Below are 25,322 nucleotides of genomic sequence, written 5' to 3'. Positions count from 1 at the left end.
GACAGTGCGCTATTGTATCATCTTCGCATTTTCACTCATGCCAATGGCAAGCATCTCTTTCATAATATCAATATAAAGCGCTGTAGAGGAAAAGGTCATGGATGCCGGCACCCACAGACAGAGGTCAACCTGCTGTTACATAAGACAGTCGAGAATTACAATGCAAGAATACAGTCTTTGTGCAAATGTAGTGTGGTACGTCACGCCCGAAACGCGTCAAGAGACTGAACGCCCTTGAATGCTTATAAGCATGAAATTGGCCGGAGGATGTTCCTGGAATGGCATGTGTGGTGCTGTATAGTGTATGTACAGACTGTATCCACGCAGTGTATTAGCTGCTTAAGGCAAATGATTCAAGTCTGTAACTCAAAGTATGTCAGATGCTCCAGACAGTTCATTTCTTTCTTTTTTATGCCTCTATGCCGGCGACAGCCGAGGGCAGAGCCTTTATGTTTTCAGACTGGCGGGTTCTCGTGAACACAATATCTCAGGAAAGCTTTGAGGGACTTTTTTCAAATTTTGCACAAATATCCACTTGGCATCAAAGATGAAGTAATCAGATTTTGGTGGTCAATGGTCAAGGTCACTGTGACCTCACATCCGTCCCATTCTAGTGAACAAGTTATCTCAAGAACACCCGGAGGTACTTTGATTATATCTGGCACAGATGTCTACTTAGACTCAAGGATGAACTGATCAGATTTTGGTGTTCAAAGATCACTGTCACCTCACAAAACACGTTCTGTCTATAACTCAAGAATCCATTTGCTAATTATGTCAAAATTTCACTCAAATGTCGAACAGAATAAACTAAGATAAATCGGATAAAAATATTATATCCAAAATGTCAAAGGTCAACTTCACTGTGACATCATAATGTTATGCAAAAACACTTTTATTGCCATCATCTAACATTATAATTCAGGACCAGGAGGGGAGACATTTGGTCGGATACTGAATTGGTAAAATAAATCTTTGGCGCCCACCTTCACCACAGTACTCATTGTATACACACAGACCTTCTGTGCTGCCGCACTGAAGATGTGTGTGAAGCATCCATGTTTTAGAATTTATAGCTTCTTTGTAGCAACATCCATGTTTGAAGAATTGTCTCTTTGCATTAGAATCAGCTTTATTAGTTACAATCCAATCACCAGAATAAATCTTGGCATAGTATGTTTCTGCAAACCATAAATACATTACATTTTCACATTATCATTTTACACACACATTTAAACTTTGTATCTTTATGTTTCAACAACACCGTACTCTACATGTGGTTAGGTTTAGGTGTAAAACCCACGTGAATTTGGTTAGGAAAAGATCATGTTTTGGCTTTAATAACAATGACTTTTGGTAGGGAATCCTGGCCGGAAATTGGCGATGTCTCTGTAAAAAGAACGCTCTTAATGCATGCTTTTCACGGCACTATAGCCGGTACAAATACAGCAGCGGGCTGTTAAAAAACACCCGTGTTTAGGGGCTACAAAGCAGCTGCAGCTTGACCGGTATCTAGTCGAGGCGACACCCCATCCATCTTCCCTCCAAATGTTGATAAGATACATATGAAAAGTACAAATGTAACAAATCTGTAGTTTACAGAAAAGTGCAATACCAACATCTTATTCTGGCAACTGGGATGTTGGCCTGAAATGTAAAAACAAAAGGAATTTGCCTTTGTTTTTTGCTTCCCTCAATCAACTTACACACTAATAGACATACAGCAAAAGACAAACAGCAAAGCTTAACAAAGTCAAGTTAAATCACTTTTATTTATACTGTATATCCATATGCCTTACATCAAAATTTGCTTCAAGGGGCTCAACAATCTGTACAGCAGACAATGGCCTTTTAAGTTGCACCATGTGACAAAGCTCTTTATCAGTACTCAGCTCCTCTGTAAAGATAGTTTCAAAGTCAAGACAGCGTTTTTCTCACTGGAAATCCTATCTTGCTATATCATTCATTTCTATATAGTTTTATTTTTGTTTGTTTCTTTTTACATGGGGAATTTTACAGCCTGGTTAACCCACACAGAGTTTAAAGCCTATGACTCCCCACCAGTAAGTTTGAACTGAAGAAGCCTCTTGGATGAGAGGTGAAACGTCTTCAAGAAACTGGAGAAAGTCCAGTTGCCTTCGATATAGCACTTAGGATTACCATGACCTGGATGAATGAGAATCTTCACCAACATCTCACAGGAAATTATTCACTGGAATCATACATTTCAGTAGAAATAACAGAGGAGAGGAAGGAAGTAGAGAAGCACTGCTGTTGGATGCATGGATAAATAGATGGGTGATGTGACAGAGGCCAACCACTAAGGTATTAAATCTTTAAATACATTTAAAAACAGCAGGGTGAGGAAGCTGAAGACAGTTTCTGCGTCAGTGGGCCTAGCATCACTGTACATATCTGCAGACATGGTTTCTCTACTGTATTCTCATTACTAGTCCAGTGCTCCATAAAAATGTGGGTAAGCTATGAATTCTTCTTGGTGGTCAAAGTGTTAGGAAATTTGTTTCAGAAGATTTCCAGAGAAGGATGAGCTGTCACTCTTTAAAGGCCAGCTTTAAACTTAATTCATATCAGCCACGAATGGTGGTTAACCACTTTTTTGGGATGCAGCAAAGAAAGGATTTAAATGAAAACAGTGCAGATGCAGGGTATGCAAACAGTATGCCGATTATGTTATTATCTAGAAATTACATAATACAATCATCAAGTACAGCAGTAACAAAACAGCAGCAGTAGATCAGTTTGAGAAATGTTGAAAGCAAAAATCCTTTTGATAAATGTGATATTCTGTCAGTCACTACCCAGAGCTCATGACCATAGCCAATCCAGAGATTTAATAATGTTCCGTTTCCTGACCATGATTGATTGTTTTTGCGTAAGCCAATAAAGATGACCATTACTCAGGCCCTGTCTACATGTTTAAAGATCACTTTAACTTGGATATTTCCCAACTCCATTTAAAAATAAATCTGTCCACATGACCTTCATTTTACAAAATACCATAGTCCACACTTTTTGGGCAAAATAGACCCCAAACTCTCGCTGACTCTCTGCTGCAATCTCCCCTCTTCACATAGGTAGTAATGTCTACAAGCTGCCAGATATCTACGAGATATCTCATCACTGTTGATTCCCCTTCCATGTAAGGACAAAGAAGCTCACTCAGAGAGTCTAAGAGTGATACTTTGGACATGTGACAGTTTTCCTTCCACTCCTCATCAACAAAAATACTACTTTTGAAAATGTCTCACCATCTGCCGGAATGACCGGGCCTGATCCAAAACCATAGTTTCTGGCAGACTTTAAATCGTAAGCACTGAGGTGGATCATATAGGTTTGGGTGCAGCAGACGCCTCCATTCGTCCATTAAGTGGTGCAGCAACACTGCTAACAAAACACAAACAACCTGGTAGTCCACCATTGTTGTTGTTGTTGTTGTTATTTCTGGTGCATTCTCATTACACAAAGCAACAATGGGCACGTGCAATTTAGGAGATGATGTTTCCCAAATGTTTTACTTTATATGTCCATAAGGATACAAAATAACCAGCTATTTGACAAATCTGCACCTTTTAAAATAAGTTTTAAAAAAATAAAGTTTTTGTGACCTAAACCTGTGTGTCAATTTTCAAAATTCATAAAGATATAGACAGACCCTCAGATATTTTGTAGCCCCCCGCAGCTTCTAGCGTTGAATACCGGCTGATTGGATATGGAGGGAATTCATAACCATGCTAACTCTGCAAAGAAATGCAGCTTTATCCCGGCTTCACATACTTGTCAGAATGAGATCAAGAATAATAGTAAATGTGAATTGCTGGGGCGACGGTGGCTTAGTGGTTAGAGCAGGCGCCCCATGTACAGAGGCTACGTCCTCGCTGCAGCGCCCTGAGCTCAACTTCAGCTCGTGGCCCCTTGCTGCATGTCACTCCCCCTCTCACACTTAGCTGTCCTATCCATTAAAGCAAAAATGACAGAAAAAAATAATCTTTAAAAAAAAAAGTAATTGCTGCTATCTTTATCTTGCTTTAAAACATTTTTAATGCTTAGTGTAAAATGAGCAGGCAAGGGTTTTGGAAAAAGTTTAAGAAACACTAAAAAGACTTCCTTATAGTAAATGTATTTGCTTGTTGCATTTAATGCCGTGTTTCAGAGGACAGCTAAGAGGACTTTGCCCTGCCTTTTTTTGCAGGTTCGCTTAGCTCACTCGTTCCCACCTGGGGGTCCTGACCCTCAGTAGGGGTCGCAACGCCATCTTGATCCCAAGGGGTGTAAGAAAACTTTTATATAGGTATAGGTATATACAGTACAGGCCAAAAGTTTGGACACACCTTCTCATTCAATGCGTTTTCTTTATTTTCATGACTATTTACATTGTAGATTCTCACTGAAGGCATCAAAACTATGAATGAACACATGTGGAGTTATGTACTTAACAAAAAAAGGTGAAATAACTGAAAACATGTTTTATATTCTAGTTTCTTCAAAATAGCCACCCTTTGCTCTGATTACTGCTTTGCACACTCTTGGCATTCTCTCCATGAGCTTCAAGAGGTAGTCACCTGAAATGGTTTTCCAACAGTCTTGAAGGAGTCCCCAGAGGTGTTTAGCACTTGTTGGCCCCTTTGCCTTCACTCTGCGGTCCAGCTCACCCCAAACCATCTCGATTGGGTTCAGGTCCGGTGACTGTGGAGGCCAGGTCATCTGCCGCAGCACTCCATCACTCTCCTTCTTGGTCAAATAGCCCTTACACAGCCTGAAGGTGTGTTTGGGGTCATTGTCCTGTTGAAAAATAAATGATCGTCCAACTAAACGCAAACCGGATGGGATGGCATGTCGCTGCAGGATGCTGTGGTAGCCATGCTGGTTCAGTGTGCCTTCAATTTTGAATAAATCCCCAACAGTGTCACCAGCAAAACACCCCCACACCATCACACCTCCTCCTCCATGCTTCACAGTGGGAACCAGGCATGTGGAATCCATCCGTTCACCTTTTCGTCTCACAAAGACACGGCGGTTGGAACCAAAGATCTCAAATTTGGACTCATCAGACCAAAGCACAGATTTCCACTGGTCTAATGTCCATTCCTTGTGTTTCTTGGCCCAAACAAATCTCTTCTGCTTGTTGCCTCTCCCTAGCAGTGGTTTCCTAGCAGCTATTTGACCATGAAGGCCTGATTCGCGCAGTCTCCTCTTAACAGTTGTTCTAGAGACGGGTCTGCTGCTAGAACTCTGTGTGGCATTCATCTGGTCTCTGATCTGAGCTGCTGTTAACTTGCGATTTCTGAGGCTGGTGACTCGGATGAACTTATCCTCAGAAGCAGAGGTGACTCTTGGTCTTCCTTTCCTGGGTCGGTCCTCATGTGTGCCAGTTTCGTTGTAGCGCTTGATGGTTTTTGCGACTCCACTTGGGGACACATTTAAAGTTTTTGCAATTTTTCGGACTGACTGACCTTCATTTCTTAAAGTAATGATGGCCACTGGTTTTTCTTTAGTTAGCTGATTGGTTCTTGCCATAATATGAATTTTAACAGTTGTCCAATAGGGCTGTCGGCTGTGTATTAACCTGACTTCTGCACAACACAACTGATGGTCCCAACCCCATTGATAAAGCAAGAAATTCCACTAATTAACCCTGATAAGGCACACCTGTGAAGTGGAAACCATTTCAGGTGACTACCTCTTGAAGCTCATGGAGAGAATGCCAAGAGTGTGCAAAGCAGTAATCAGAGCAAAGGGTGGCTATTTTGAAGAAACTAGAATATAAAACATGTTTTCAGTTATTTCACCGTTTTTTGTTAAGTACATAACTCCACATGTGTTCATTCATAGTTTTGATGCCTTCAGTGAGAATCTACAATGTAAATAGTCATGAAAATAAAGAAAACGCATTGAATGAGAAGGTGTGTCCAAACTTTTGGCCTGTACTGTATATATATATATATATACCTATACCTCAGCATTTCATTTTTGTGAACACAACTAAATAAAAAATGGAAGACCTGAACACAATCTTTGTTCACAGTGCCCTCACTCTCTCCTACACTACCTCGTCCTGCTTTAGAAAAGAACACAGTTAAAACAACCAGGGCTAATACTGAACTTGTCAAAAAAGAAGCCTATTATGTACAATTGTTAAAAAAACAAAAACAAAACAAAAAAAACCCATAATAAGGACAGAGAATTGTATAAAAAGTTCTTAAGAAATGTCAGGAAAACTCATCTCTGATGCAAAATTCACAAGACAGGCTCTGCTCAAAATTCGTCCAAACCTTCTGCAGTTGTTAGGTTCAATATTTGGATCAGCTGTACAGTTTATTAGTTGTTCTGTACTTTTATTGCTGTACACTGAATACAGTACGAAATTCATAAAATATGTCACTTAATCAGGGGTAAAGGAAAATGTTGGGAACCACTTAGTTAACTTGTTGACTGTTCAAGGTGCCTTTTACATGACATGGAAATTCAAAATAACCACTGTAACTCTCTCCAAAAATTATTTATCCTTAAAGGTGATACAGGTCATTGCCCCTGTTAAGGTACTATTGAGCAAATATTAAATTCCTACCAGCCTCTACTGTCAATTGGCTGACCTCCGTGTGAAGGGGGCAAGAGAAAAGTCAGTTTCCCCACAGGAATACACTTTTTTCTCTGTATTCCTGACATGCCCTGACGTCACTTAGTTTTAAATCAAATTATATTTAGCCAAGGGAGCTTCACAGTGATTTACAGAAAGCAAAGAACACACATGCAACATAAACAGATAAATTAGGCAGAATTAAAAGACACAGGCTGAGTTAACCACAAACCCTGGTGATTAGAAGGATTTATATGTTGAAGAAATCGTAGTCTCTCCTTGGATAAAACCTTAAAAAGTATAACGATAGCAGACTTTTAGGCTTCTACCTGCTAATGTCAAGACAGGGCTTGTTCCCTGAGCTGACAGGAAGTTGGCTGTGGTTAAATTTGTATCACTTCGAAGTCAAGTGATATCCAAGGAATTATGGGATGGATTATCATGTCATTACTTACAGGATGTTTCCCCTCGGTGCATTAGTAGAATATATTTTCTTTTTTATTCAGTGTATTTGGTTCAGGAATAAGATGAGTTTAGGAATAAATATGAATGACTAAATATCAGAGACACATTGGACCATAATGGTAGTAAATATGTCATCCTACATGAATTATGAAGGTGTCTCGCTGGGTATGATAATTTATGTCCCTACAGTTTTGAGCTTTACCTCTAGCTTCTTTATTGTGCATGTCAGCGCTAAAGCAAAGAGGTGAGATGTTTCAATTGCCCTTGATTGATTAAGATTTTATAAGTGGGGTCGAAGGACTTACACATGAAACATGAATTAATGAACAAATGACAAAGCACCCCCATCAGCGGTGGGTTCATCAGGACAACCTTGGAAATGTGAATGTACAGTGGTGAGATGAATCAGTCTTGTAAGTTTTTGAGTCTACAGCCAAGCTGGCAGCTCTGTCAGGCTGACCTCAGCAACAGCTGGGCTTTGAGCTTTGAGCTTTATTTAGCTGGTGAAATGATGTAATGTACCTAGCAGTAATTGGCACAAAACAAAGTATGGTTGTACATGATGGGATGTCATTAGTTTTGCAAGTGTTCCGTGATAAACCAAAGTATTGCACAAATTTAAATTCTGATAAAAATTTGAGGGAATTTCATTATTGCAGTTAATCCTAAGAAGGACATTTATGTGCAAACTGTCATCCATCCAACAGCTGTTGAGACGTTTCACCAAAAAACAGACATGTCAACTTAATGGTGGCACTAGAGGTAAAGTCAGGTGATCACCAAAGTCACTAAAGCCCCGTCTCCACCCAACGCTTTCAGTATGGTACCTTTGGAACCAAAAGTAGCCCTTCAGACATGATATCTAGACCCTAGCGTTTGCACCGCAAACAGTACTCTTAAAGGGAAATTTTGGTTTATTTCAACCCGTCTCCTATCATCCTAAATTTGTTTCATGTGACTAGTGACATAAAAATAATAGTTAGCATGTTAGCTGTTAGCCTAGATAGAGCGGTAGCGTCAGACCCGTTAAAATGTAAGTGAACGGGCATACTTCAAGTGCAAAGTTAGTCCACTAAACAAGCTTTTTTTTTCCCACAAAGACCGCCTCATATCGTTAGGATCAATGTCAGAGAACATATAGAAAACGGCATGTAAACGTGTTGTCTTACCTTACCGGTGTGGTGCCATGTTTGTTTACCATCTAGCTCTGCTTTCCAAAGCGCAGCCGAAATATATCTCGCCAGCTCTAGATAAAGCCCAGCTGGATACTACTCCTGGTGGAGGTGTCTCGTCCTCGGTCACATCCAGACCTTGAAAATAAGTCTGCAACCGGTCCCATTTCTTGCAACAGAGGCATTCCTCTTCTGTGGGCATCGGGGCACAGCATTCACTGGTACACCACCCATCTCCAGAGCTACCCAGCCTTGTAGCAGCCATTCCTCCTCTCTCGTCCTCTAACGTTACCTGTTGCGCCTCTCTCTCTCTCTCCTCCTCCGTTCTTCAATTTCACGAAGCTCTTCGTCAGTGTATTCTGGCTCAAATAAATACGGGCGGCCATCAAACTCTGCAAAATCAAAATCCTCCTCCACAAAGTCGAAGTCTGGCAAAAAGTCAGCCATTATTCTATAAATCTTTCATAAAATAAATGAATGAACTTTTCAGGCTACTGTCTGCAGCTGTTGGTGCTTGTTCAGGCACGCTATGAGATCGCTGCTTGTTCTTGAGATATTTCAGCCGCGCTTTGGAAAGCAGAGCTAGAGGGATAAACAAACATGGCAGCACACCGGTAAGGTAAGACAACAGGTTTACATGCCGTTTTCTGTATGTTCTCTGACATTTATCCTAACGATATGAGGTGGTCTTTGTGGGAAAAAAGCTTGTTTAGTGGACTAACTTTGCACTTGAAGGCATGCCCGTTCACTTACATTTTAACAGGTCTGACGCTGTGGCTGTATCTAGGCTAACGGCTAACATGCTAACTATTATTTCTATGTCACTAGTCACTTGAAACAAATTTAGAACGATAGGAGACCGGTTGAAATAAACCGAAATTTCCCTTTAAATGTTGTCACTCACTGCTCCATCCAGCACTCACTGTATTTCCTCATTACCTGTGACACAGATGGAAGTCTGTGCCTCTTTTATCATCCACAGAACGAGGTTGCACACTTACATTTTCAGAATAAAACATACAGGCTGCAGTTAGAATCTCTCTCCATGGCATATTTAAAAATAGCCAGTTTGTGCATTTAGTCCTTGTAAGGCAAGCTCAAGGGTTTGGTGTTGATGGAGCCCACAGGAACAACTTTCCATGACGCTTTTCTTTTTCTCTGAGTGAGGATTAGAATATATAACGTTCACATAACCTGGCAGAAATTAATATATATAATCACTGGAGGATCCACTCAATACTACAAGTGCATGCCATATAACAACTAGAGTAATGGTCAAAGATGTAGTAGAATATTTAAGGTGTGTTGATCGATTCATATCTTTACCTCATGCCTTGAGTAACATTACAAGTTAACATTTCACCTTAAAAGTCACTGGCAGTCGCCCCCTGCAAGAGGCAACAAAACATCCTTTATTTTTATAGTTAGAGTTTACTAATAAAACTTCACGGTGTAGACAGTGGTTACATGAGCCTCAAAACCAGCCACAACTCAGCCCTGAGGAGAGTGATCATTCACTATTGACCAGTCAACGGACTGCAGTGTTCACAGCTCCACCTTTTAGTACCAGATCTGTGTGTTAGGTGCCCCTAGAGAGCGGTATGGTAAAAATGGTAACAATTAGGAACGGTTCCATTGGTACCATCCACAGCTTTTCACAGTGGAAATGGGAAAAAAGCTTACCTACCTGAACTGTACCGTAACGTATTGCTCGGTGGAAACGGGGCTTAACCCCCAAATTCCACCAGATGTGTGTGGGTTGCATCTGTGCTCCGGAACAGCAGAGGCGATACGTTTCAATTCTAGTCAATGTGCTTCCACCGGCTGCAGCTGTGCTACGTTCCGGCTCCGTCACAGCTGTGGCGCTCTGGAGCCCTCCACAACAGATACGCAGGACTTCTGTTTTTTGCTGGACACCGGAGCACAATGCAGCAATTCAGCACAGAGCAGATCGTGCGGGGCAGGAAGTCATGCACAGAAACAAAATAAAACATCTGGTTAATTTTCAAAATAAAATACACAGTGTTCATAGCGGATCATATTTCCCTGCACTACACCTTGAAAACATTATAATGGGAGGAGGCAGGCCTGAAGTCAACAGGACAGGTTTTCAGATGTCATTTCACCCCGTTGACACCATGGACGAGGAGATATTAATCATGGAGGTGCACCGAGATGTCTTCCCACTGCTCCTCTGGTTTTGTGGTTCTGTTTATAGAAACTACATCTTGTTATATCGCGTGATTTTGCGTGAATTTGCAAAAATTCCCACTGTCCGGCGGAGCTGCACCGCTCCACACAGCAAACGCAGCCGGTGGGTGTTGATGGACGGCGGAGCACGCAGCAGATAACCAGCACAGCCGTTCTGCAACGGACAAGCATTCAGTGGAATTCCGGCATTAAGATGTTTTCTCTGGGCAGCATGGATGTTTGGTACCAAATTTAAAGGTTATCCATTCAGTCGTTTTTAAAAAGTCTCACTAAAATCCCCAGATTCCCAAAACCCCATGGTGACGCTAGAGGTAAAGTCAGGGGATTACCGGAGTCAATAGGATGCATTCTCTAGGGACCATGAATATCTTCATAGAGTTTTATGCCGATCCATTTAATAGTGGATGGATTGAAATATCCGTCTGGACAAAGTTGTGGACTGACCTGCATTTCCATCCCCAGAGCCATTGCTAAAAATCAGACAAAAGGTCACTTGCCAATATGGAGCATTGTGACACAAAATAACTAAAAGGTTAGCGACCATGCGATGAGTAGTGTATTATACTTTGTTTATCACTAATGTTTGTTTTTCCATTTTCAGTCGAAAGGACAGTGTTATTCTCAAACACTTCATCTGTGAGATCGTTGATTGATAATTTGTTTGGCTGTACATGAGCACCAGAACTGTCTGAACAGCCGCTGAAGTTACCATATCGATACCTCCTTTCCTGACCATAAGTCCAACTCAGTGTATTTTTCATTTGATTCCTCCAAAGTTAAGACCCTTAAAGGCATTTACTATTAGATCATGATCTTTATTGGTCAAAGGCCAATCTGAAACTTGTGCATGGAAATTTTGTAACAATTTCCTCCTCTTCCTCTCTGGGCTCAGCCAGGAGGAAGTAATAAACCGAAGAGGCATGGAAGTGGTTTTTGATCAAAGTAATCAGGACATCAGAGTTGCTGTCACCCTTTTCTGCTCTTAACAGTTCTGAGGAAAGAGTGATGCTGAGCAGGAGAAAAATGAGGATGAAAAACAAATTGTGGCGAAGCACAAAGAGAATATCTGAAAGAGATCACAGAGAACTGAAAGGCAGATGCATTACATATGAAAGGCACATGTTTTTGCATAAGATAGAAAGATACTATTGTTGTAGGTCATTGATGTGAATTATAGTGTCACCTGACAGCGACCATGTGCTGTGATGAGGGGTTTGTTTGTGTGTGTGTGTGTGAGTGTGTGTGTGTGTGTTTTAAGGATGGGAATTGTCTGACCCTTGTTTGTAAATATATTCCTGGATCCCAAGGGGCACTGAATTGGAAGCAGAAACTCTGAGGAACACACACACACACACACACACACACACACACACACACACACACACACACACACACACTTCTCACTATAATCTCATTGGTCTTATGAAAGAATATTGAGTTAGATGCTCCAGTTGTTGCTGAGCTGCACTTCCATAACCAAACATGGTGCGTCTACAAAACACACACACACACACACACACACACACACACACACACACACACACACACACACACACACACAGGAAGACAGAAAGAAGGAGAAACATGTCTTTGATTAAAATATGTTATACTTAATTTCACACAGACAAGTTAAGTTATATTAACTGGAGTATGACAGGAGGGGGAGGTCTTGTGTTGAAGTTTGGTTCACATTTGAAGTTGATCAACAAGAAAACTGTCAAATATTGGCGAGAAAGTGAGAGGAAGATGAATAGATCAAAGAAAAGGAGAGGGAGACGAGCTGACTCTCACGGGCAGCATTCCTCACTCATGACTGTATAAGGAGAAGGAATCAGACACCATAAGACCCTGCTGACACACACACACACACACACACACACACACACACACAATGCACACACACATTTCGCCCTCCCTCTTATTATTTCTATACTACGAGTCAAATACTTAGGGAGACAATCAGGCCATTTCATCCATTTTGGCTTCAGAGGATTTTTTTTTGTGTGTGTGTGTGTGTGTGTGTGTGTGTGTGTGTGTGTGTGTTTGTGTGTGTGTGGAAACTTTGATTCACTCCGTCACATTAATCTGACATGATAAACTACTGTGTGTATACTAAGGGACAGTTTCCAGTGTCATTGGTGTTTCTGCATTCCCAGTTCTCATGAATAAAAATCATTCATTAAATTATTTACACCTTTACTTTTATGACATGTCCAAATCTCTTTGTGTAAAAGGACATATTGCCTGATAGGGCTGTGATTGACAGGAGGTGGAGTGTAGCTAATGGTTGAGATATGACAAATCAGACACCTGGACAGAATGTACTTTACAAGCAGAACATATTTATTTATAGCCTGATATTACAGTTCTGGTGAAATATGCCATCTTCAGACTCTGATAGTTGGAGATTATGTTCATTAGCTGATTTGAGTGCGAAGGAATGAGAGGTCTGATTTTGATGTGAGAAATGATGTGATGTGAGTTGCTTGAGCATATTAATACCACTCTCATTCCTGATTGTCCGTTGTTTTGACAGATAGGGACGTAAAAATTCCATCATAATCAATTATTATCCGTCATTGTAATTTTATTTTTGAAATAAGAGATGTAAGTTGTGTTTTAAAGCTTTGCTACAGGCATCCTGTGATTTTTCCACATGTTTAATCACTGCCATGCTCTGGTTGACCATTCTTGAAGCCTCGATGTGGCTCCGGCTGCTTTGTGTCAATTTCTGCACTTTATGCATCTTTGTGCACCCTCGGACAAATCCGTTACTCATGTTAGCTTTTGTACAGATGTCGCAGAACATTTTTCTGTCTTTCCTTCTCAGCCATGTGAACTTCTGCTCCCAGTGAGCTCAGTAAGCTCCTTGCTGCCACTGTTCTCCCTATTAGCTGCCACTGGCTCATTAACACAGCTCAACTTTATTTATATAGCACCTTTCATTCAAACATGCACTCCAAAGTGCTTCACATGGCAAAACTGGGATGGCACGGACACAATACAATAAAATAATAAGAAAGCAACCCAACGAAACCAGGACAAACTAACACAAAGATTATTAAAATCCATAGTATAAAAAGTAAATAAATAAATAAATAAGATATATAAGAGATAAACCTATAGTTAAAACTTAAAAATCAAGATTGTAATGTTACTCCACATTAAAAGTCAGATTAAAAAGATAGGTCTTTAATTTTCAAAATACAGAGAGAGCTTGCATCCTAATATTTAGAGGTAGCAAATTCCACAGAGGAATAGGGGCATCAAAAGAGAAAGCGCTTTCACGGTACACGTGAGGAAGATTTAAAAATAAAGCAGTGGAGGACCTCAGTGATCTGGCTGGAACATAAAATGACAGAAAATCTCTGCTGTATGACAGGGCAAGGTCATTTAAATCTTCATAAACTCATAAAATATTCGCTTAAAGCAATAACTGTCTTTGTTGATTTGAACAGTGGTCTCCAGCTTGTCACACCATCCCCCATCCCGTCCGACTCCCGATGACAAAGTCAACTCAAATAGGCTCCATGTTACCAGAACTATGTCACTTAAGAAACGTTGATATGATACCTATGAAACGCACAAATATAACTAACCCATAGTTTGCAGAAACGTGCAATGCCACCATTTTCTTCAGGCGACAGGACTGAGTTTTAAGATGAGTTATGTGGCGGACTATTTCCTGGCTGGGATCACGCACTTCCATAAGTTTTACATGGTTGTCAAGCAATCATAAAGTGAACAAATCTCCAGGAAGTATCTGCTCCCGGGCCAAGACATAGTCTGCCACATGACTTCCCTGGAATACTGTTTCATTTACCCTTGTGTGGCGTTGCAGTGTGACAGTGAAGATAAGACATGACATGGTGGCAAAAAAAGGAGCAACAGCATATTAGTCAAGCAGTGCTTAATATCAGTAACAACAGCTTTTATCTTCACGTTGCATTTATGCGATTGGCTTTTTGGCTGGATCTTAAAGTCATATGACAAAAGGCAGACTTATAGCTCAAAGTCAACAGTCAAAAAAATGTGGTTCTTAACCGTAGCAATAAAGGCGCAGTTTGCTTTTGAGGTAGACGAATTACTGGCGTCCTACTTCCATGTTCCCAGACCCTTACTTGGCTGGGGTTAATCGTGCTCCAGCTTCCATAACCTCCACTCAGTATAGGTTTACATTAAACACAAACAGCAAGCAGCCACAGTGAAAGTTATGTATTTTTGTGTTGGCTAATGTTTGCCAGTTCAGAAACTGTATGCTCCATACATTCAATGGCCCATCATGAGGTATCAGCATAGTGAGCAAAATTGTCCTGAAGAAAACATGTCATGGCTTAATTGCCTCTTCTTCCATGTTTGGCACAGATTTTTATTTAATCTTGGTCCTCTTTAGTTTCTATCTTCTGCTGGGTCATGTGGTTAAATGAGTGATAAATATGGAGACCGCTCTCTCTCTACATATATATCTATATCTCCACATGATGCTGATCTTAGTCTATAAATCTCAATGTCTTCTTTACATTCAGTGGTTTAGGAGGATGCATTTTTTCCACCCAAAGATGTTATCATGACTTACAGTGACATGGTTTCTCTCAACTATTGCCTTGAAAGGAATGTTACTGTATATGCTGTACTTGGCATCCCATGGGGAGAAACTGTCTTCTAAAATAGCTGTTGTGGAAATGAAGCCCAAAAGTATCGTAACATAAAGCCGAGAGAGTCTGCAGAACCCACTCCTACTCCAGAGTCGCTCCCCGCCCTGCACTACACACTCCTCTCCTCCCGACATATTTCAGTTTAAAGGCATGAGTAAAGTATTTTATAGACCATAACTTCTGTGCAGCAGGCTGATGGTCGGATTAGTAACCTGAAATTAAAAAAAACCAAAAAAAAAACGTGATGTTTCTGGATTAGCTGCTCAGATTGTCCTTGAAGCAATCTGACTTTTGCTTGTTCAGAGGGAAGTGCTGTAGCCTACAGTGCAGAGTAAGTCAGTAATGTAAAAGCTGGAAAACAACTTTACTGTCGTTTATTGCTTTATGATATGATTATGTGCAGCAGGTTTGTAAGCAGTTGCAGACACAACTCCCCCTCAGCTGTCAACTCCACTGGCTGCTTTGCTGAAGACATGATTTTGATTGAATCCTGCTGTGTTCCTATATATTTCCATATGTGAAAAACTGACTGCATTCTAAATAAACCCTCAAGTTGAGCATAAAGAGGGCGAGACCCTCTTTATGTTACGTAGGAGTGATTGTATCCAACAGGAAGCAGCTCAGTCAAACTTCTCCATCAACTTGGCTTCGTACCAGGAATAACTGAACACAGTTCAGTTTTTACAGAGTAGATAGTGACAGAAAATAAGAAAGCAAGGTTTTTCCACTTCAGACTCCACAGTTTATGGTTAATAGTGCATTGCCTGCTCAGAACGGGCAGATTGCTTGACCTATGGTATTGCTGCTTGCAACGAGAACGAGAACCGCTCGTACAAACAGCTTCACATTTAAAAAGTAGTATTGAATTATGTTGATATTCCAACTCATTGTGCCCCGAAATAACTTAAAAATTATGCAATTCACTTTGTACCTCTACTTCAGAGGAAAAGATTTAACCACTACATTTACTTGCAGTGCATTCTCATCCCAAGTCTTCACATGTTGCCGCTTTGTCAGTGGCTTTTTACGTCTACATATTATGCACTAGGTTTCCTTCTGCATCTCCTGTTTACGTTCCAGGATGACACTACCAATGCCAGGACATTAACCAGTATGGCAAGCCGTTTTAACATTTAATCGCTAGACTGGATATTCATTACTGATATCTGCAACATAATTTTCCCTAGTCAAAACTCTTATTCAAGATATCTGTAATTAGATTTTGCCTAGTCAAAACTCTAATTACAGATATCTGTAATTCAGTTTTGACTAGTAAGATTCAAACTATTTTTGCCATTCATGTGTATGGGGTTTGTCATTTTAGATATCTCCAATGTAGTTGTGGATATCTGCAATTGTTATTGCGGATATCTGCAACTGAATTGTGGATATCTGTAATTCCAGTTTGAGATATCTACAATTTAATTTTGACTAGTCATAATTCAAGTTCAAGATATCTTTAATTATCATCAATTGAAGATATCTACATGGTCCTTTCTAGATATCTTGAATTGAGTTTCAGATAGTCAAAATGACATTGTAGATATCTTGAATTCGAATTATGACTAGTCAAAATGACGTTGTAGATATCCGCAACTGAATTATGACTAACTTAGCGATTAAATGTTAAAACGGACCCATCCACCACCTCTCCCACCCACCCTATACAGAATTTATATTTTATTTGATGACTTGTTACTGGTTACATTGCAGATTCAGACTTTTACTCATTTACTCAAAAAAAATATAACAATTATTGGTGGACCAATAAGAGTATGCATGCATAATATGATGTCAATTACATCACAGAAGAAACTTGACGATCACTAAAGTTAGGTGGGGAAAAAGTGGATATATCGGTATTGGTATTGGTTATTGGTCAAGTAAATTGTTAAATATCGGCATATTGGATACTGGCAAAAAATCCAGTATCGTGCATCAGGAATTATTATTCAACAAATTAAATCTAAGTATATTGTGCTGACAATGCCTCTCTTTTACTCTTTGCTTTAAGTTGAAATGTGAATGCAGTATTAATAATTTTAATTTTAATAGTTAATAGTTTTACTTAAAAAAAAGTTTGGCATGCTTCTGCTACCACAGCAAATAGCCTACCAGTATCCCCGATTAGAGAGAGGGTGCTAAGTCAAGCAAAATCCCCAAATTAATAAATTTGTCCCTAAAAAACACAACTGTTGCAGCTACTTGGGGTCAGAAACACGAGTTGTTCATTAAGTGGGTGTATTAATTTCCAAATAGGCGTGTTAGTCACTTGTGTTGACACAACCACCAAAAGTAGAGCATTAAATTAATTAGCAAATGTATTTTGCTGGGGGGAACGTTATTAGTGTCGTAAGTAAGTAACATTATGGCAGATATACAGCATTAATGAAGGTGAAGACGTGTTCGACTCAGTCTGCAACTCCGTGATTATCAAGTAGAGCACAGATTTAAATAGCAAGTGTATTTTGCAGGCGGAAATGTTATTAGTGTTATAAGTTAGTAAGGCGAAGAAAAACACCCAAGTCAGAAACATTGGTGGAATACACACAGTGAGACATGCTTGACTCTCTGCAGAGCCGTGAAGCCCCACTCTGCTACTGCACAGAGCAACAGAGTGCCTTTCACATCTTTATTCAAAGTTTATATTGGATGTGTCGCGTGTCCAAATTGCACCAATTACGACATTGCGCCTCCCCAGTGATACACTTGTTAAATGTGAAGTAGATCAAATGAACAGCTGTTGAGATATGTGAAGGACACACCGAAAGACGGACGGACAGAGAGACGGGCAGATTCCTTGCTTTATTGTTAGACAGTTGTACGTTATGCTCCTGAGACTGTTCAGCCACAGAGACGCTCAATTGTTTTCTCTCTACGTGCGTATGTCAAACAGCCCGGCTACAACGTGACATCATTGTACTTTGCTCTCTGATCTTTATTTTCTGCGCTGCAGCCAACAGATTCAGCGGCAGCAGCTCTGGCGCCTGAACTGTCCGACTGCCACAAGTTGCATTACGCCACGTTTTAATTTTTATTGCCTCTTACAGTCTGCTAATGAAAGACTTGCACTACACTGGCAGTCTGTGCACTTAGTAACAAGGTATACACCAACACAAGAATCATTCAGGACTGGTTGGATACGTGATCGCAGCCTGCCAGCAACAAAAGGGGAAACTTTATTTGCAGTAACGTTGAACCAATATTTATTTGTTTTATTTCTTTGTGACACAACAAAGCATAGGCCTACTAAACACTGCTTACTAAAATATGAATGAAGCAATACAAAGACTTAATTTCATCAATGACTATAAAGGAACAGCTCAAATGTTTTTATTTATGTATTGTTAGATGTGTTAGATCCTCATTTTCCTTAAGCCTTGAACTAGAAGAATAAACATACTAAAACAGATAAACAGCTGTTTCGTGCTGCTGCTGCTGTGTGTGTGTGTGTGTGTGTGTGTGTTATACCGGACAGGACAGTATCTTCAACCTACCCAGTCACATAAATTCTTTCAGTCTTTAATCTGACAGCTTGAAACCAAACACATCTCTTCTCTTTATCTCTTTTTTATCATCCCTTCTGTCATCTCCTCTTTTCTTTCTCTGTTTCTTCTCTATCTCAAAATGCTCCTCTTATTCTCCTGCCTCTGTTCCTTACCTGTCTTGCTTTCTTATTCTCCTCTCCCGTCTTTTTCTGATTCCTTATCTCTGCTTCGTTACCTCAACATGTGGTTCGAGTTTTCTGCTGTTTGTTTTGCCAGCACAATAAATAGTGTTTACTACAAAGAAAACAAAGGAAAGGAATCCTAATAAAGTTTATTACACTTTGAGTCTGGTCCCAAGCTGTGTGGAGGAGAGGGATGTTGTAATGAGACTAGATCTCAGCCAGGTACAGATAAGTCAGGAGAGAGGAGAGTCTGTCTGAGGCTCTGCACTGCATCTCCCAGTCAAACAGTGTGGGCGCCCTCCGTGTTTTATGGGGTGGCGCTTTTGTTTAAGTGTTTCACTCTGCTCATGCACTTGATTCCAAACAAAGCTCCACCAGGCATGAAACAATGAAACAAAAGACATTCACAGACATTCATCCACACTCTGTTTTTTTTCTTAGGTATAAAGATTACAGGGAGCCCCCGTGGTCTTCCGAAGCGTACACGTTCTCCAAACAATACTGGTGTGTCCTGGCTGCAAGACTGGCTTTCGTCATACTGTTCCAGGTATGAGCTCATTGTGTACACTGGTTAATTTCTATCAGCTCATGTGTCCGGAGTTCAGACATTTAAGACTGTTTTAAAGCACAACAGACATACGGAAGTCAGTCAGACATCTTTAACAGGTGCACACACATGGCCGGAACTTTTCAGCGGCATCACTCTCTCATTACTCTGCAGTGTAGTTGAAAGCATACGCTGCAGTTAAATGTAACCGATCTGTTCAATAAAAAAGACAGATAAAGTAATTGTGCGTGCATTTGTGTGGGCTGGTCTCTTTTAATTAGGTGAATCACAGTGTACCCTCATCATGATCGGGAATATTACCAGATGACTCAGGCAGAAAGCAAGCAGCTCATCTGATAAACATCTGTCTGTCTGCCTGCACACTTCACTTACATATGTCTACCAAATGTCCTTCAACAACTAAGCTGTTGGAAAGGTTTCCTTCATTACTGCTGCAGATAAATCATTCTATTGTGTCAGACACATGGACAGAATTCAGGAAATTCCTTTTCAATGTCCCTCAAAAGTTTCTAGATCAGAGATTTTGTGCGGGAAGGTTGCAGGGATGACATACAGAGATATATATGAAGTAAGGTGAGAGAGACAGGTGCATGCAGTTATAAAAAAAAGCTGAATTAGTGGGGCAGCCCCTTGAAAATGAAAGATTTAAATCATGTGGGACACCCCTCAGTTGACTGAAATTGCTTCAAGTTGAGCAGTCTTTTTTATGTGGCTCATCACTGTGCTTGGCAGTATAGTTCTGGGGAAGCTTTGGACTCCAGATTTTGCTGAGCGTGAGTGCGCTTGACTTTCACGAGACTTTTTTTTTTTTTTTTTAAAGATTATTTTTTTGGGCTTTTTGCCTTTAATGTACAGGACAGAGTGAAATGGGGTGAGAGAGAGAGCAGGGGTTGACATGCAGCAAATGGTTGCAAACCGGAGTCGAACCTGTGACCACTGCAGCGAGGCATCGCCTCTGTACATGGGGTGCCGGCACTATCCACTATGCTACCGACGCCCTTTCACAATACTCTTTGGTACAGACAGCTGCTGACATGATGCAGCGGCACAGAGAAGGAGAGACTGTGCACTGTAAGGCCATGAGATAACATTACCCTCTCTGTTCTGCTTAGAAGCAGCAACGTTACAGCTCACAGCAACTTAATATGACACAGTCTCTGGCTTTTGCTTGATATCTAGTATCGGCAAAAAATGTAATCGCACATTTCCAATCGGTCGATAGCACAGTCTGCTTGTCGACCATATTAAGCAAACGCTTCTGCCAGACTGAATGCCCCACTGAGCCTGGTCAAACTTTATATGGACAAAAAAAAAATTCAAATCCCAATCATCTAATATTTGTATTGACCAGCCAAATCTAATTCGACTGACAATTCTGACGAATAGCCCTAGAAATTAGTCACTGTATTTTATTGTAGGTTGCCCCCCAAGTTTAGCCTGCATACCAGCACAACAAAATATCTACTCCTTGTGAATCAACCTCCATAGATCTGCATAGAAATCAAAGAAAAAAGACGCTACTTATAACCCCAGAGCTTGCTTGAGAATCATCACGTTTTCTCTCCTATCACAGTAATCCATCGATAGTTGTCTATACATCCATGGTTACACTGAAACAGGAAGTTGTAATAGCTAATTTCGCAGTCCTTCAGTGTTGCCAATTTGCCCAAATAAAGGCTAAATTTTAGCCATGGCAACATTATACATTGTTTTTTTTTTATGCACACCGTAATGCTCAAACTGAGAGCATGTTTATCCGCGGAATAGAAGAAAAACAAAGAAAAACAGGTACAACAAAATCCAATGATATTTACTTATTCAAGCTGCACAAACAATAAGGCTCAAAATGTCATTCTAGATCCTAGATTCCTTATAACTTCACAGACTTTAAGACTTGTCATTTTGATGACATTGTCACTATGTTCACACAGTAGTACATCAGATGGTTAGTCGGTGGAAAAAAATCATGTTATCTCCTCCTTCTTGTACTTCTAACTGCATTTCCAAGAATCCACCAGGCCTGACGGAAAACAACCAATCGGAGCCAAGGAGTCTCTAACGCAGCTGTCATTCATGTCACTCATCACTGCTTGTGAACTGTGGTCAAACTGTCAAATTCAGCAGCTCTGATCAAATGTAAATCAAGATTCTGTTACTGCATTGCATGTTTCTTGCCTCAAATGTTTTCAGAAACATATTTTAGTGTACTGTTTAGCTGTAAAATGAGAGAGTTTGCTCTGCTCTGTGGGTGGAACTTAGTTTTAGCTAGACTGTGTCTAACATTTTTGGCCAGATCACAAACTTTTTCATTTTACAGCTAAACAGTATGCTAAATCATGTTTCTGAAAACATAAAACAGTTATTAGAAGCACTATGAGGAGGCAGAGGAACTGGATTTTTTTTTCACAGATTATCTGTCTTATGTACTGCTGTGTGGACAGAGTGACAGTTAAAGCAAATATGAAAAAATAATTAGGAAAGTTACCAATGACAGCTTTAAAAGAGATCTAAAACTTAATTTATTCTTCCACTTGTCACTTTTGTCATCCATCTCCTTCCCTTTCTCTTCATCTCTCCCTTTTCTAGAATCTGGTGATGTTCCTCAGCCTCATGGTCGCCTGGGGGATCCCTGACGTTCCCAAAACCGTCGTGGAGCAGTTCAAACGGGAGAAGAAACTTCTGGTCGACGTCTTCTTACAGGAAGAGAAGGAAAAATTCCAGCTCATCCAGAGCCTCTTCTCCAAGGACACCACCCTCCAGCCGGACAGCCAAACGCTCCACCCGGGCCAAGGCTTAACAATCCCGAGCCGCTTCAGTACCCTGCCCCCGGGTCTGATGCATGGCTTGCAGGGCTTAGCCGGAGAAGGAGGAGGGCCGAGGGCCAGGTGTAGGGCCGCCAGCTTCAGCTTGTTCACCCCGGCACCCAGAAATGAAAATGAGAATTCAAGACACACAGCGGTGTGATATGTAACACACATCTGTAGGGGCTCTTCAGCTAGGCCTCAGGACTGGAGAACATGTTACTCGGGTGATTCGGTTTGTGAATGTCTTTACCTGTGTCTTTTGTGTCCTGGTGTGTCTGACACTAGTGCTGTGATTTTTTTTTTTTTTTTTTTTTTTTTTAAACTTATAGCATCATTTTGAACAAATTTGAGTTTATGTCCACACTGGTTGAATGGGTGTCTATGTTGTTCCTAATTGCACTGACTGTTCACCTGATAAAGTGTTATCATTTTTACTTTTTGGTAAAAATAAATAATTTAGCGAGGCACACTTGCTTCATAGCGTAGTCAAGCAATAATTACAGTATTAGGCTGAACAACTGAATATTACAAGAACTTGGAAGAGACTGGAGATAAAGACAGACTCTTAACAAATGGACAGATTCAGTGATGAACACTTAATCAACAGATTGATGGACACGGGCTCATTACTAGGGCTGGGGACTGTGAGAATTTCCTGCTTTACGTGCTTATGCTCTTTATGTATTTTTGTTTTTAACAGAATTTGTAGCAGCTACGACATTTCACATTTCCTGTACTTTTCAATACATGGTACTGAAAACACACATGAGCCTTCCAGAGGAGCAAATCATTTTCTTTACTGTTTTCCAGCTGATTTTTCTCCGTAGATTTTAGGAACCACATCGGATCATTTTCAAACTTTACTAAAATTGTAATGTTAGTCAGTACACAGCCGCTGGTCGTTGTTTCTCTGCTCGACGTATTTGATGATCAGATGCACATGCCAGTATGGCACTGTGTTGCATGCCACTTATAGATCATAGACAGTCCAAGCTCTAGTTCTAGAAATATATTATCTGTGAAGCAAATGTTTTTCCTGTTAGCATATGGACTTCACAGCTGTCAACTGAGAACAGGATGATTTAATAATCTAAATGAAAACAGAGAGCCAGCTCTTTTGCAAACTGTGAATGACAGTGAACTAGAAGTTATCTCACTTACAAATACTTCCCTTGACAATCTGTCCTTCATTATGAAATACCAGACTGTATATTTCCTGCAGGTAAGTAATAAATCTGGGGTACTACCACACATACAGAGGAGCTGTGTCATGCATCGGAGAACTTGTGCAACCTCTGGCAGCCATGTTTGAAGTCTTCAGCTCTTGAGAAACACAGACTGTCAACTGCATTCAACATACCATCTGTTTCTTCAACCAGTCACTTCATCACTGATAGATATGATTGATTTTATGTTTAGATATTAGATCGTTAGCTAACATAGGCCTACTATCTGGTCTAACTATTGCTGTATAGTTGTTAAAAAACCTATTAGCATTCTAATTAAATTCATTTTTTGCATGTTAAAGTTAAACTGAAATTTGAAGTAGCACTTTTTGTACAAGGAAATACAGGCTATAATGATACTGCAGCGGTGTGTATAATTTCAATTTTTCCAAGAAAAGGATAAAATCTGTTATTGACGTATAAGTGGAACCTGTCTTTTGGCAGCAGTTGATTGATATTTGAGGGCCGATGTTGCTAGGGGACATGTCAACTTCCACTACCATTACCCATTGAAATACATCACAGAATGAGGATTTATTTACATTAATACATAGACAATTTCCCCAACCAGCCCACATGTTAATTAGCTACTGTGAGTAATTTACGACCTCTGTCCCTTTATATTAAATACTTTGGAAAACCCATTGTACTGTGTAAATGTATCTTTCATTCAGAAGTGGAAGCTAGCAAGATAAACTGACTAGCTTTTTACTCTATAAGTGGAAGCTAATTAGCCTAGCTTGCTGACATTAGCACTGATCCCCTCTCGACGCTTTTGTCATCCACAGCTCCTGCAAGGTCCGTGTTCGTCTTGCATTATAGAAAGAAGAGGGTCTTGCTAGTGTTACTTGTCTGTCTTTTATGGGTATGAATTAGGTTATGGTAAATGACCAGACTGTCGAAACTCACAGCAACAGGTAGTCTGTAAACCATAACTTGTAATCACGCTGTAATGTGTATGCAGTTCTCAAATCACTCAATCACTCAAATTACAAATAGCTAATAACATCAACCCTTCAGTGTAACTGCCTATATCTGCTGGAATTTAAGTACTAGGCTATTAGGGAGCATTGTTAGTGCCTACCCTAGATATTGGAGTGCTCAGCTTACCAGAAATGACATAAGAAATAGATGGAGAAAACTGAAGCGCCATCACGTCAGAAAAAAATGAATGAAAATTAAATTTCTTCTTTTTGGAAATTCCAATTGAAACCAAATAAGTAGCCTACATAGTTCAAAACAAACACCAATAGCATTTAGCCCACAGTAGTATTAGTTGTACAGTACAGTATGCCGATTACTTAGCAAAAATGAATTTAATTTCAGTTCAACTTTAACCATGGATGTGTCAAGAGACCTGGTTATGGTGTAGCAGTGTTAGTTCTGCTGCCAGTTGTATCTTGGTATCCAAGGCACATTGGCAGTCTTGTTGGCCAGCAAGGCTTTTGGGGGTACTCACCGGGTTTGGCAACTGTCTTTGGAATGAAGAGGCACTCTGTTGGCACACCATATCCAGCTCTCGTTATGCTAAGATGCCGACATGCTGTAAACCTTCAGAACTATTTCAGAGGCCTTGTAACTGCTCTTGTATTTTCAGTACAACACAAAACGCAACATGTGTCTGCTCAGTTAGGATTCAGTGACATATTGTTAACTTAAAATGTATTCACAAGGGAATCGTGATAGTGGTGTTATGCTAGTTTTTGTCATTCGGGAAGACAAATGTTTATCCTTCCCTGATCCCCTCCTTACTTAAGCTGGTGTAGAAGTTCTTTAATACATGATTGTTAGATGGATTATGAAATAATTTTTACATATTGTGTGATCTGTTTTGCTTTTATCTCATTGGTCTGTTCTTTTTTTATTTTGTATTTTGGCCTTTTTTGACCAGATAGTCCTTGTAAGATTACCCGGTCAAATGACAAGTCCTCAGAAAATAATAAACATACAAGGCTG

At 40.2% G+C, this 25,322-nt stretch overlaps 1 protein-coding gene across 2 annotated transcripts in view; it reads left to right on the top strand.

Moving 5' to 3' along the window:
- The window catches only part of ano2b (anoctamin 2b), a 109,631-nt gene extending 87,169 nt beyond the window's left edge, over positions 1 to 22,462 (top strand). For both annotated transcript variants that reach the window (XM_049566701.1, XM_049566700.1), the window contains 2 exons: positions 19,210 to 19,315; positions 21,923 to 22,462. In XM_049566701.1, coding sequence (XP_049422658.1) covers positions 19,210 to 19,315; positions 21,923 to 22,300 — 484 coding nt within the window. In that variant the 3' untranslated portion in view covers positions 22,301 to 22,462. The remainder of the gene's footprint in view (positions 1 to 19,209; positions 19,316 to 21,922) is intronic.
- The last annotated feature ends 2,860 nt before the right edge of the window (positions 22,463 to 25,322 follow it).

The sequence above is a fragment of the Epinephelus fuscoguttatus genome, linkage group LG22, assembly GCF_011397635.1.
Source record: "Epinephelus fuscoguttatus linkage group LG22, E.fuscoguttatus.final_Chr_v1".
In the NCBI taxonomy this organism is placed as follows: Eukaryota; Metazoa; Chordata; class Actinopteri; order Perciformes; family Serranidae; genus Epinephelus; species Epinephelus fuscoguttatus.
The sequence above is the reverse complement of the archived record's forward strand: the minus strand, read 5'-3'. Positions and strand labels throughout refer to the sequence as shown.